Source organism: Caenorhabditis remanei, chromosome X (assembly GCF_010183535.1).
Source record: "Caenorhabditis remanei strain PX506 chromosome X, whole genome shotgun sequence".
Lineage (NCBI taxonomy): Eukaryota > Metazoa > Nematoda > Chromadorea > Rhabditida > Rhabditidae > Caenorhabditis > Caenorhabditis remanei.
Genome location: NC_071333.1, coordinates 11,966,997 through 11,981,908, shown reverse-complemented (window position 1 = coordinate 11,981,908; position 14,912 = coordinate 11,966,997). Strand labels below are relative to the sequence as shown.

The 14,912-nt window shown below is 36.6% G+C and overlaps 3 protein-coding genes across 3 annotated transcripts; 2 read left to right on the top strand and 1 right to left on the bottom strand.

Moving 5' to 3' along the window:
• Positions 1-4,706: 4,706 nt before the first annotated feature.
• Positions 4,707-6,636, top strand: GCK72_024361 (uncharacterized protein; the record flags this gene model as incomplete). Its single annotated transcript, XM_053735845.1, has 7 exons — positions 4,707-4,785; positions 4,898-4,987; positions 5,724-5,970; positions 6,026-6,098; positions 6,193-6,331; positions 6,412-6,521; positions 6,565-6,636. The coding sequence occupies 7 exons, from the start codon at positions 4,707-4,709 to the stop codon at positions 6,634-6,636; spliced, it is 810 nt and encodes a 269-aa protein (XP_053579411.1).
• Positions 6,637-8,230: 1,594 nt separating this feature from the next.
• GCK72_024360 (uncharacterized protein) lies at positions 8,231-10,230 on the top strand (the record flags this gene model as incomplete). The annotated part of the gene is made up of 6 exons (XM_003118429.1): positions 8,231-8,266; positions 9,431-9,514; positions 9,565-9,676; positions 9,747-9,840; positions 10,034-10,146; positions 10,199-10,230. The coding sequence occupies 6 exons, from the start codon at positions 8,231-8,233 to the stop codon at positions 10,228-10,230; spliced, it is 471 nt and encodes a 156-aa protein (XP_003118477.1).
• A 574-nt stretch (positions 10,231-10,804) lies between these two features.
• Positions 10,805-13,271, bottom strand: GCK72_024359 (uncharacterized protein; the record flags this gene model as incomplete). Its single annotated transcript, XM_003117957.2, has 6 exons — positions 10,805-10,978; positions 12,084-12,175; positions 12,224-12,355; positions 12,579-12,762; positions 12,931-13,091; positions 13,241-13,271. The coding sequence occupies 6 exons, from the start codon at positions 13,269-13,271 to the stop codon at positions 10,805-10,807; spliced, it is 774 nt and encodes a 257-aa protein (XP_003118005.1).
• Positions 13,272-14,912: the final 1,641 nt, after the last annotated feature.

The following is a 14,912-nucleotide window of genomic DNA, read 5'->3' as shown; positions in this document are numbered from 1 at the left end:
TACTTTTAGAAACTGATGAGTAGTCACTGTTCAAAATTGCAACCAGGAAGAAATAAACAAATAACTTTGGCACTTCGAGTGTTTCATGGAAGGATACTATTTTATGATAAGCTCTAAATAAAAAAGTAATGGTTTCACGATAACATTTATAGTCAGAATTTTTTTCCACCTGGTGACTTCAAACGTGGAAACTCAAAAAAACCAAAAGTTATTACGACAAAAAACGTTTTATGATAACGGTGTGATAGTCCGATTCCGTGCTATAATTGTTCCTGAAAACTATGAAATTTAATACTTGTCACGGGCCGGGCCGGGCCCGCTAAAAAAATCTTCCGGCCCGGCCCGGCCCGTTCGGCCCGTCAAAATATTGAAAAAAAAATCAGCCAATGATCAGAATCAGGATCAAGAACTTGCTGGAGGCTTCTGAAAGTAGTCTTATCGAATCCCCCGACCTCTTTTTAGTCTAAACCGAAGAAAAAATTTAATTTCCAAGACTTTCAATTCTATTTTTCAAAAATAATTTTTTGCTGCGGGCCCTGAAATTTTCAGCGAGCCCGGCCCGGCCCGGCCTGTGATTTGACAAGTATGTGAAATTTGAAAATAAGGGTAAGGAACATTGTAGAAGTACTCTCAACTTAAAAAAAAAGAAAAATAAGCAAAAATTTTGCAGGGAAGAGCAGAAATTCATTTCGAAGATAATTATCTAGTGCATCACATTTGCTGAGTGAGCAAAAATCGAAAAAAAATTATCATTTGACCCCGGAACTCGTTTGTATACTTGGCACACAGCTGGCGACACATACGCAGTAAGAAAAAGATGGAAGGAAGAGAAAACTAAGGCTAACTTGAGGAATGAGAAATATTGTTAAATGTGACTGGAGGGTCTTATGAGGTATTATCAACAACATTGGACAAAAGCAGGAGCTAATGGAGAAATACTTTAGTGTTGAGAAGTGAGAGAATTGGGGGAGAGAAAACCAATCCAAAATTCGTAAAATAAAATTGGAAGGAAAGGATTTTGAGGAAGCATGTGATATTTGAAAAATTAAATTCTCCTTTAGCATGTTTATATACTAAAAAACAAAACTTTGAATAAATGGAGGAAGTTTTTGTTTTCATATTTTTCTGTCAAGAAATTGGGAAAAATAAAAAAAGCTTTTGATGAATGATGTGAATGACCTACACTACTTGTTTAACTAACTAGGGAAGGATCCCGAGTCAAGATGGAGTTACAAGTCGAGATATATATCACTAGAACCGAAATTTTGCGCTGATTTTAAATGTGTATTCTAATTTTGCTAAACGATCTCGTAAAAAAAGTTATTCGTGTTTTTGTGGCTTCTCAGTGCAAAAATGAGCATTTTCAAGGCTCTCAAACTTAACATTTTTCTCATTTTTTTCAAATTTTTTTGTGTTATACGTGCAGTTCCAATCATGTAAATTGTATTATTTGTGCTGGAACTTCAGAAAATTTTCAGACAAATTTTTTGAAGATGGGTCATTTTTGAAAATTTAAGAAACTCCACAAAAATTTTTCTAAAAATAAATTCTGAAATCAAACTATGCCAAAGCCACCTTTACATCCGTAGTCATACGTACAACACAAAAAAAACTTGAGCAAAATAAGAAAATGTTAATTTTTGGGAATCTTGAAAATGCTCATTTTTGCACTGAGAAGCGACAAAAACGGCAATAACTTTTTTCACGAGATCGTTTAGCAAAATTGGAATGCAAATTTGAAATCAGCGCAAAATTTCCATTTTAGTGATAAACATCGTGACATGTAACTCCATCTTGACTCGGGATCCTTCCCTAGTAACTGAAAAAACATTAAAAATGAAGCGCATGCTGAAACTGTGCGGTAAAAATACATGTGACAGTGATTGCGAGTCAAAAGAAACGAAAAATTGACCTCGCTAACAAACGTTCGACCACACCGGTAAACAAGTGAGCCCCCCTCTTCTGAGGACAGAGAAAGAGGGTGCGCTCATTGGAGAGTACAGACATACTAGGTCGTCTTTTTATGACGAGCGTCTTCGCAGACGTTCTTAGAAAGGTGGCATTAGCAGATTGAAATACAGATAAGTATACGATTGTGATGAGTATTTGGAATGAAGGTGGAGAGGAAAAGAGGCTTGAGTGCAGATGTTGTGGCGAATTGCTTAGAAAATATTATTGAATAGTAAAAAGTGGAGAAATAAGAAACGCAGAGATGTGAAAAAAGATCTTTCAATAAACACTAAAGTATCAATAAAATATGAAATCTTTTTGACACTATTTATAAATTGTATCCACGAAATAGTTTCCACGAAAAAAGTTGTTCGGAAGAAATCAACCTGACATATTAATTGTTATTTCTTATCAAACACACCCGACCAGAACTAACGGATATAACCTTTTTCCCATTTGTATTATTGATCAAAAATAATACTGATGAAAACCTCAGTCTACAGTTTCAAAATAAACAGAGATCACCAAAGAAACATTGCAATTTCTTTTAAAAATAAAGTTGCACTGAAAATGAAAGTGTACCAATTTTGTTGTTGCAAAAGGCTCCCGTTTTTTCTTTCGTCTCTCCAGACACATACGACAGCCGCATTCCTCTCTCGCCAATCCTCCGTTTTCTCATTCCACTCACTTCACTCGCAGTTTCTCGCACGCGATAGATAAACGAATACTGAATAGAGAGTTGACGTGCCGCCATAGCTCAGTCGGTTAGAGCGTGGGTCTAATAAGCCCAAGGTCGCAGGTTCGACCCCTGCTGGCGGCAAATATTTTTACACTTTTTTGAGCAACTCATTTTCAGGGATTGAATAGTTATAAGTTCGGTCTCATCTGTATAAAAGTTAGGTTACTCACCACTGAAAATAAAAATAAAAATTCGATCAAAGTGAAGTGTCACTCTCGAATTTTCTAGAAACGTAAAATGAATAAACTAACCGTCGACCTCATAAATTGAAATATGTCTTATCAGCACTCACGGTCTATCAGAAACGCTTTCTTCACATGCACTTGAACATTAGAACTTTGCCCAAGTGTAGTTGACTTTTGATAAGTAATTGTCCACTGTGTTAAATAGATACACACATCTTTGTCTACCCAGCACAAAAATATCGAAAAACGTGTGGGACTATTCGATGGTTGGAATCGGAGAGCCGACTGCGATGCAATATGATTCTGGCAATACGGAACTTTTCATATCAGTTCAGTTCTCATGAAACAGTGTAGTGTGACAGAAAAAAAAACAATTTCGTCGATAAATCTGATAAGCTTTTCAAAGTGGAATTTTATGATACAAAGTGCTTGTTTTCAGAATCATACGATTTCAAACATCGTACATCTCGCGACCATCGGGGAAATGGTTCCATTTGTTGTGTTCACGGATTCCGTGTACTTTCACCCTATTAACAATTTCATAAGTTTATCACGTTTCACGTTTTTTTGTCTGTCTGAAAATAGAGAATTGCCTCAAAAATTTGATGGCTCAACATTTAAGGAATGATGGCCAGAAATCAAACGCCTACGCTGAGCTTCACATAGAAGAAATGTCTAAAATGATGCGATAATCGAGGTTCTTCATTATAATCAGAATATTCCATTAGATTCGGCTTGTCAATACTTTAGTTATCATACCGGAAATTCGAACGGAAGTCAAGAAGCCCGACAAACTGCCACTTGCCTACTTACGACTCCTCAACTACCGTAGTAAATAAGGCACGACGTCGCTGCTGAATGGAGCTAGTCGACGACCAGTCTTGGAGCCCCCGCCCTCCAAATCGGGAATCCGTCTTGCGCATGTTCGAGGCTCTCTTCATTGCACTACAGCTATGTATCCAGCAACCTTGAGTAAGTTGTATTATTTTTATGCCTCACAGAATTAGAAGAGCGGTCCCAAATCTATTATGGCACCACGTCTGACAGGATGTGATTATTGTTAGGATGCATTTGTGAGGCAGCGCCTAGGGTACGAGCACAAAGGAACGGAAACAGGCGCTTCCGCACCTTATTTCCTGGCTTCGTGCCTAGCTTATAGAGCCTCAGTTCCTCCGAAGTCGATCTCCGGAAACACTAACGATTCTTTTTTACACCATTTTTTCCTTATATTAGTAGTGGCGAGCTATCAAGTCTAACGAGAGAACGTCGATTGGCCATTTTTATGTACCCCAATTGTGAGCTACCAAAGTGTACAGGAAACAATAAACTTGTATTATCCTACAGAAAACTTGATGTACTCACTAAGCAAGATGATATTTAATTTAGATAGCTTCTATTTAGAATTCTCAATAATTTGGAAACCAAAAAAACATTTCTTATCCTCCAAAAAAATTGGTATTTCTACAATGATTTTTTGTATTGCTATTGTTTACCAAGATGTTTCGAGGTTTTCAGAATGTTATCAAACCAGATCCGCTTTTTCTTCTTTAATTTCGATATCAAGCTGTATTGTTGCACAGTTGCCCACGCATTTTTGACTCTCCCTGTAGATCAAAATGGATGCTGGCTCAGCTCAACTAAACTTCTGCCAAACTGAAAGCATTTGGTTCTTATCATTGTCCCCTTCCTGTGCTTTCCATGGCTATCCAAATTTCACGGCCAGGAAATTAACCAATTTCCAGCGGATAGGTGGGGAGATAATGAGAGAAGTACACATCCTCTCGAGCCCACCTATCATTTTGTTCTGTCCATCACGAGTAATACAAATTACGATGTACTCTATGACACCGGATTATTATTATCATGATAGCCGTGAGGTTTACTATGATATTCCTGATTTTATTCCAAATGGTAAAAATTCCAAAAAATTTCGTTTCCTTAGATTTTAGTTTCTGTTTAGAAAAACGCCTGTAATAAAAAAGGGTATCGAAACTATGTTCATTATTTAGTTTCTCTATTCCAGACAACTACAACAACGTGTGTCAGCCGGCGTCTTCAACACAATGGGATACTCCACTCACCAACAATCCGGACACATCTCGGCTAACCGATGGTCAGTTCATGAACATGAATCTTGTTCTTTTTTGGTCTTTTCTATTAACACATGCAAATGTTTTCTCTTTTTCCTTTCCTCAGTTAATTTACGACTTTTTTGTCCAGATTTCGAACCTTATGTTCTCTTAATTCAATTAATTTTGGGCTCTCTTTGAATTTTGAGAAGGCAAAACTTTGTGTGTTGCCTCGCAACTTACATTTTATCGAAGTTTTTACCAAGTCATGGCAAATGTCTCAGGATTGCCAAATGATGTGTGAGACGTCTATTGAAGCATGCTCAAATAGAGCAGTTATGCGCTCCGCGTTTCTTTTTGGAAAACTCTTGTTACCTTCCAAAAGCACAGGTTTTCATAGAAATCGCGAACAAAAAGCAGCAGAAATGAAAGAGAAGAAGGAAAAATTATCTTTGGATTGAAGAAACTTCCTAGAAAGTAGTTGGACAAAAGTTGTGGAAACATTTTGAAACGGGAAGATTTGAGTACAAAGGTTAAGGATTGAAATGTTTTAATTTGAAATGAACAAATAGATTTTGTGAATAAGTGTATTAGAAATATTTGGATTGAAACATTTCAAATTGATAATTGATACTGAAAAAAATCTGTTTTTTTCCTTTTTTTCTGGTCGTCTTAGTTTCCAGTCACTTCTAGCTTATTCACTCTTTCTTTCACATGATATATACACTTTTTCAAATCTAAACAAACAATAAATGTGTTTCTTGAAATCAACATTTCCAGGATGCATGCAATATGCTAGTGCTCTTTCTCGGATCCCATCAGCCAATTCTAACTCCGGCATTACTAAAGGACCTATGGCAATCGCCTTCTCAGCAACTGGAACTGGACAAATACAACTGTGGCAGTTTCTATTGGAGCTTCTGGCTGACGCAGTCAATGCACATTGCATCGCCTGGGAAGGAAGCAACGGAGAGTTCAAATTGGTGGACCCAGACGAGGTGGCCCGGAAATGGGGTGAACGGAAAAGGTGAGAGAACGCGGTTGACTTTGATGTTTATAATTTAATTTGATTGGCTTTTCAGTAAACCGAATATGAACTACGATAAGTTGAGTAGGGCACTTCGTTATTATTATGACAAGAACATTATGACCAAGGTAAGCTATTTTTGGAATTTATACTAATGTTCTCTATCAAGACGGAAGAAAAACAGTTTTTGTTATGAAAGAATCAAATTAAATTCTATTTCAGGTCCAGGGAAAGAGATATGCGTACAAATTTGACTTTCAAGGGCTTGCACAAGCCTGTCAGAATGCTATTTTGACAAATGGAGGGAATCCAAACGGCGATCTGTCTTCTGCAGTTCAGTCATTATCCCCGTATACGAATCGTACGCGTTGGTTTTATTTTTGAATTTTTTTGGTTTTATTAGAACTGCATACTATAGTTTAGAGTTTGTTTTAGTTTCAGAGATTCTTCCACTTGGAGTCACAAGCAGACTATCGACATCAATGAGTTCGTATCCATCGATTCTCTCGGCTTCGTCGTCTACCTCTGCAAATCAAATTCTCCCACCATCGGTACATCATTACACAATGTTTCATTCTCATATTAACTTTTCAGTCGGCTTCATCCACTTATTGGTCTACACCACAGGCATCATTATCTTATACCGGAATGCCATCATCGTATTGAAGACGGTTCGCCAATCTTTCCACTACTTTGATTATCAACACTTGATACTTGATATAACTTCTCCAATTTGGTTTTTTCAAAAAAAAAAGGCGATGTTTATGAATTTTGTCAACGAATGAAAAAAAGTAATTATATTTTGTTTTCAAATAGCAATTGACTACGATTGAGAGAAATACTTTCCGATGGGTCGAACATTGCAAAATGAGAACCGGTCGACCGGGGGCACTGCCTCCACACAACTTTAATTGGTTTCGACAGTTAGATAGCCTCTTTGAAAATACGTGATAAAAAATGGTACAGATTGTCGCAAGAATAAAGACCGATCGTCTCGATTGCTGACGACGTACTGCACGTAAATCGTGAATTATCAACTAATTAGTTGGGAGACTCTTTATTAGAGTCAGTAATTGTTTAAGAAGAAACGATGGCTGGAGACAAAAAAAGATGAAGATGTGGAATGAAAACGTCGAAAAGTCTCAAATTTCATCTCGTGTTCGGGTAGGTCAGAAGATGACGATGTTTGTTTTGAAATGACTTGAAACACGAAATAACAAAAAATGATGTATAGTATTATGAAATCTTTTGAATAAATTATTGACCTCGTTGTTTCGGGAAGTAAGTTCGAGATTTTACTGTAGTTGCATTGTACAGTAATCAAAATACAGTCGGTGAACCTAAACAACTATCAATATGCATTGATATTGAAATCTGAACAGAAACTAGTACAACCGATAAAATTTTATGAAAACTGTTATTGTTTACATGTTGATAATCAGGCGCAACTCATCATCTATAGATCAAAAAACAGATAAATAGATCGTGTAAACGTTTTTATTGAATTTTTTTCTGTTGTGATTAGAATACTCGTTTTGAAATGATATATTTTCTATAAGACTACACATTTTTACTATCTTATCTTTTCCAGAACATTGTAGGTCAATTACTGGTGATGTGAATTGATACGTTTTGTTTCATGACTGCAATACGTATTTGAGAACTAAGAAGTTTTGCTTTTCTAGATACCACAACACGCATCTATGACTAAATTACAGGTTACGGTTGCTATGTAATTGTGTGATTGGTTTACTTCTTCTTCTCTTCTTCAATTCCTTTTTCATCTTTCTGTTTAACATTCTTCAGTTGATCTTTCCTGTTTTACACTGATCCTTGCCCTCACTATCAATCTTTTTGTAATTGGTCAAAACTCAGTTTGAGAAGAACATTTGTGTATTTCTCGAAGAAGATGTTGTTATCAACACTCATCAAGACACTGTATTTCATTCCGAATGCCAAAAAAATCAAGGGGTCTGTAGAGGGGCGTGTCTCAATTTCGGTCTCGGTGTCTGAAGGGCTAGGGACAACGAAGGTTGCCCGGTGCGTCTCCTCCTCTTTTTTGTGACTAACAAGGGGGTCCTGCTGGTAGTGTCGTCGTTTGTTTCTCGTTTCTCTTCGCGCCGCCCGCATTCTCGTCGTCGAATCAAACACGCGTACTTTCATACAACACACACGGTGCGACCAGCCATCAACTCTTCCTCCCACCACCAGCAACAACCGATTGCCTGACTGACTCTTGCCTGTATTCAGCCAAACAAACATGGGCGCCTGCTGCTCTTCAAAGAAGAAGAATCAGGTATGTATACCTATTTCTACAATTCACAGTTTCTCGCGATTCGAAATATGTCGTCAGTGTCAGTTCTGCCTAGTTGAAGTGATAAGCCTCTTATCACAATCATATTCCATGCCGTCTTATTTAGCGGAATATAACAATGCAGAAACGTCACCCAGTTTAGAACACATCAGAAAATAGGACTTGCATAAGAAAAAGACGTCGAGGAAGACGGAAAGAACAACTTTTTCGAGCTCATTTCTCAAAAACTTTTTTTCTTTACACATGTTATGTTAACAGACCCTTTTTGCATCTCAAACCTCGAAACTTTCTGAAGAAAAAAGAGAAAGAAAAATAATCGCAATGCAAACATATCTGCGCGTTGGCCATTTTTGACTCACGGTTTCTTCACGTCAAAAACAATCATGAAACGGTATACACCGTCATGATTCCGTTATTCCGTTTTTCTAAAAAGACAACATTTCAGTTTCAGGGTGATTCATAATTTTGTTGGGCCTGTTACCATGAAATCATATAATAGCATGGTTGAAGATGCATCAGAGAAAAACGGATCTAGAGGAAAAATTCATATAAATCTCCCTTCATTTTTGACGGGATAATTGTTTTGAAAATTCATAGAAAACGGAACTAAACTGAAATTACAATGAAAAAGAAGAGAGAAAAGATAATACTGGGTTCTGAAGTTTTTTCGGTTGTTTACTACACATCTCATACAATGGGAACTAATTCTTGCCCGCCAGACACTAAGAAACATTTTCAAGGAGAAATGACAGCAATATAGAGATCACTTTGCAAAACAAATAATCTGGTTATTTTCGATCTGTGCGGGAAAATAATCAACAAACCTGACTTCTTATCATTTCTTATTGACCTTTAGTGTATTATTGTTTTGTTGTGAAATGTTGAGAACAGAAACTTTAATTGTATAAAAGGGGGGCAATTCATTCTTGAATTGTCATCTTTAGAATGAATTCTCAGCTGAATTTCAAGGTAAAATGTTTCTTTTTAGTCATTATTTTCTCCTTCCATTCACTATTTCTTGACGTCTGGGAACTAGAAGAAAGTTGACAAAACACACCTTGGCTTGGTGTTTGGCAGTTCGCTAAGCAAACAGACAGAAGAATATGAATACTAAAGCAAAAATGACATGTACGTCTTTTCTTGCAGGGAGAAGTTGGAGAGATCCGAGAGGACGACTTGAAGGGAATTTTCAGAGAATTCGATTTGAATGGAGATGGATTCATCCAAAGGGTTTGTGAGAAATAAGAGGGGACTCCATAGTACAGTGTCATATGTTTTAGGAAGAACTCCGTGCTGTCATGCAGAAAATGGGACAGTCTCCAACTGAAGACGAACTTGATGCTATGTTCGAGGCAGCCGACAAAGATCATGATGGAAACATTGATTTCCAAGGTAATTATCCTTCCTGGAGCCTTTATGCTGTTTGATTCGTATCATTTTGTACACATCTTAATTATTTCAGAATTCCTTGTGATTGCCAAAGCGAATCCACTTTCACTCTCTTTGAAGGCAGTTTTCGAGGAGTTGGACGTTGATGGAGATGGCTACATCACCAGGTGAGGGAGGTTTACTACAAATCTCAATTGGCCCTGAAGTGTGACTAGTTGATGCCACAAAAATGTTTTGGTGTGTTTAGTATGACTAAATGAGAAAATTGACGGACATATTCTATGGAAACGTTCATGGGGTGTAAAAGAAGTTGACGGATCACAAAATGACAAATTTTTGAAAATATGTGTATGTTTTCAGATCCGAGCTCCGAACTGCTTTCCAAAGAATGGGACATTCCCTATCCGATCAAGACATCAAAGCCATCTACAGGCATGTCGACCAAAACAATGACGGAAAAATCAACTTCCAAGGTCAGAAGCCATATTATTATTTTCAATCGAAACAAGTTTTTTGTTCTTTCAGAATTCTGCGAGATGATGACCCGCAGAAAGTAAAGAAATTCCGACGAATACCACAAATGATGCAGTCCAAAGAATACGACGGAAACCAATAACATCCCGGTGTTTCTACAACAAGAATACATTTCCAAGTTTTCAATTCCACAACTTCCAAATATACTTTTCATTATAACAAAAAATCAAATGATACACTTCCATTCTAATTTTTCATTCCTGCTGAATACAACATAGTCATTACGCTCATGGAGCAAGCATTTTCGGATAAAACACTTCTATCGATTTTCAACTGTTTCCCCTTCCCTTCTTGTCAAACCAAAAACGATATTTTTCTAAAAACTTGTGCCTTTCTGATGATAACGAACTTTCTTCGTAGTGTAGTTATAATTTTTAATATATATCCCCTTCTTTCATTTTTCTTCATATTCCTCTTTGTCTTTTGGTGTCACAAATCTAGTTGGTATAATAATAAAGTTTACTGCTTCGAGATTTTTCGGTATCAAAATATGACAAAAAAGACGTCACCATAAATAATACAAATCAGTTTATACGGTAGTGTGCCACCTAACAGATTGGAGGAGATCACAAGAAATGGCAGTATTAATGTCAAAAATCAAACTCTTGCGAATCGTGGTTCATGAAGTGGAGCCATTTCACGCATTGGGAGATGTCGGTCGGATTCGTTGTTTTGAAGAAGGGAGTACGCGGAGATAGCTGCCATAATCAGAGCCAAACAAGAGATGGTTGTTCCTGCGACGTGGAGGTAGAACGCCATTCCGATGTTTTGCTAAAAATTGGTTGAGATGGTAGCAAATAGGAATCAGGGCTGGGCAAAATATTTGTTTGATTATTTGAATTATTTGAAATTTGGGGTAAAAGTCAAATAAATTGCTTCAAATAATTATTTGAACGTTTTTTTCAAACAAATTGTTTGACCAAATAATGTTTGACAAATTCATATCAAATAAAATTATTTGACCAAATTATTTGAAAATTTTCAAATAACTTGAAACCCATTTCTTTGTATCATTTATGATAATTTTTCTCTTAAAACTGCCGAATGGTTAGGGAAAAAAAAATTACTTCGAACTCAAGAAAGTCTTTCAGGATGGAAAATTTGACAAAAAATAGTCTTTTTCCTTGATTTTTACATGTTTTAAAATATAACCTACTGTTTTTTTTTCTTTTTACTGCCTTTATTGGCAATAAAACATTTTCTTGAGTTGTTTAAAATTATTTGAAATTATTTGATTATTTGAGAAAAAATTTCAAATAATGTTTGGTCAAATAAATTATTTGAAAAATAAATTCAAATATTATTTGATCAAATAAATTGTTTGGAAAAAATATTCAAACATTATTTGGTCAAACAATTTATTTGACCTCTCAAACAATGCCCAGCCCTGATAGGAATCTGTTTCCATAAAATTATATAAATACTTTTTTAAAACTAAAACAAAGCCTAGAAGTTTTATTATTTGAAAACTGAATGTTCTATGTTGTTATATTTTCTGTCAAATTGTCAGATTCCACAATAAAAGCAATTTCCTCTTTCAGAAAAATGATTTTCAAGTTTTTGATCTTTCTTTTTTCACCGAGATCAAATATATTCAGAATCTAACATGAATCGGGTGACACATCCATAACATAGATCTCTGAGAACCCGGTTGTTTTTGGAAACCAATAGAAACATAAACATTAAAAAGTCGATAGGTGCAGTGTACTTATAAATGCAGATCCGTCTTCCTACTGCTCAATATGTTTTCCAGAATCCGTGAATTTTATGAATTTCAATCCAGGCTGTCGGTGTAAATTGGTAGTGAGGAAACAATAGAATTTGCTTTATCACAGTTTTTTCCAGTTTATGATTTCTTGATATATGGAATCCTTACCTCATACGTTCCCACAAGTCCTTGCACAAAACGACTGTCTACACGATGAGCAGCGAAGAAGAAGATTGCATCTCCGCAAGTGGCAGTGAACGCTGAAAGATCCATACTCAAATTTTTTGTCCACTTTTCGACTAAAATACCTGTGAATGCAACAAGAATAGCATATAGAACCGCAAATCCAGAGCTGCACGGTGCACAGATACCGCATAACAAAGAAAATGCTGCCAAGATGATTGCGCAGAGCATAAACCCGAGTGTGAATTTGTGCCATCCTGAAAATATTATAGTTTACGTTTAAAATATGTATTTTCTGTCTTCTCAGTTTTACTAGCACTATGAATATACTAGACCGTGATTTTCATTACTAGAGATGTTTTTCAACTTTTTTGGAAATAAATAAATTCATCTTCAAGATCATCAGTTTTGACAATCTTTGTTGAGTTTTCGCTCTTCACTAAAATCAGTTTCAGTATTATTTTTAAGAAGCCGTGTTACCGAAAAACTGGTGATGCTCGCTTTCTCCGGCAGCGCTGTTTTGGTCAATGTCCTCGATGTTTTCGTCAATAATCTCTGTGGCAGACATGTCAAATTTGTATGTGCAGTGCAAAGGAAGGTCATCTTTGTCTTGATTTTTCAACAGGTGAAGTTGTGGTCGGACACAATCCAGCCAAAGTCCATGCTGAAGTATTTATTATTAAGTACTGGGAGACTTGTGTTTTGTTCTATTGTTCTCACAACGTTTTCGATGAAAAAAGTCCGATGACATGAACTTTCTTTAATTAGATTTTACCTTTGGTGAAATGTTTGTTTATTAGAAACTAAGGTCAAGAACACAACGAAAACTCACATGATGTGTTGATCGAAATTCCCGAATATCCACGACTTGCCAACTTGGCGACATTACTCCTCCGGCTTGAAGACCCAATGCAACAATGAGCAGTATTAACGATGATATGATAACGATCGTTTGAGCGCTTGTTGTTTTCCGCTCCGACATTGTTGTAGTGTCTGAAATTGAAGTTTTTCTAAATAAAAAATGAAATTTTCAATGAATATAAGAAGAACATGCAATAGTAGCACTTGAAAAATACTAATGTTTCCAGAAATCGTGGAACGTTTTTTAGTAGGTAACTCAATGTTTTGTTCTTCTAAAATACCTGCAACAGCTTCCATAAGATGCCAATCCATTCTAATGAAGCGGAAAAAATAGTAGAGATCCCTTCCCTTCTTTTTAGACAAAATAAATGGGAAACGACTGCTAAAGAATGAGATAAACTCATCAGAGCTATTGTTCTCTGTTGTTTTATATCCGTGAGAGAATGGATAACAAGAGGAAAATTTTGAAAACAAAAGGAACTAGACGGCGGACCCTTCAATAAGATTATACGCTTTTTATGGTAGCCAATTTGTAAGAGTGAATGAATTGAAAACAGAATGAATTGAAAATGTGGAAAGCGAAAAGAAATGTGGTGCCAAGAAATACCGTTCAAACGGAGGTAACTAGGTCGATTAGTCACAAAAGGATGAACACTATGGGAAGTACAGACACTGGAAGAAAGAAAGAAAGCGAAAATAGTTTGGAGACACGAGGGGAGGAGAGATTGACCAACAGCGTGTTCACACTTATGCTATATACCCTCCTGTTCACTCTCTGTTTTGGAATCGCAATAACACTCGAGTTATTACTGCCCGCCCCGTGATGTACCCCTCGGACCATTGTTGGTCTTGCCCCTCTTTCATTCATAATTCATAAATGAAACGACAATTATTCGTATTTTCCTGTTCACATCTCTTAGGAAATGTGCGGAAAGAAAGCAAAAATCTTGAAGGAAATGACAAAATGAAATAGACATCAGAACTGGGAAAAAGAAGGTTTGAGGTTACGCCCTGCATGGATTTATCAAAATGGCAGGTGTGTTGTCATGACGAACCAACGGACCAGGTTCATTGGAAAGGGAGGGAAAAGCCGGATCAGGACACGGAAGCTTCTCGGGAGAAAGAGCTTACCACCTAATTGCTCGGAAGGGCGTTGAGGCTTAATGACTGTTCTCACGTATTCTATGTTTTGAGCCAGATGTATCGAATAGAGTATTCAAGGAATCAAAACAGAAAATATAAAGAATTACGTGTTTTTAGAAGCATTAATGGGAACTTAGAAGTACAAACAGATGCTTTTCAATGCTAATCAGGAAATTAAATGATTATTTCATTTCTCATGTATATTTAATCCTATCTCACATGTCTATGGACTTCACGGAAATCATAAAAATGTTATTCTAAAACAAATTTTTGGAAATTATTCATAATTTTTTGAATGCGAACTTCAAAAACATGTATTTACATCGTTCAATTGGTTGAGAAAAGAGGATTCAGTAAAAAAAAACCTCTCATCGGGGAAACAAACTGCTGAGAACGGGATCACGGAATCGATTTGCGCAGAAGAAAATTTGAATACGATGCAAGCAACAATGAGGACAAAACACCGACCAGAGGAGAAGAAACAGCGGATGGTGAATTGACGAAATGGCCTTGGAGGATATCGATCTGACAGGTCAACTGTACCCCTATGCCGTGGTTTTACTATGTATAAGGTGCGACGACGGAATGCATAAGAGGAAATACCGTTTTTCGCAATGAACGTCGTAGATTACGTTTTCATGGATGAACGGTGTCATTAGGTATCGCAAAACACAAATCTGTGAATGAATGGTAGGCACCACTTTTGGAAATGAACAACGGGTTTTGATCGGCTTACTATTCTTTTTGCTGTTTTTGCCAATTTTTACGTAGGCGGTAGGTACGAATATGAAGTCCTCACGTTGCGTAGGA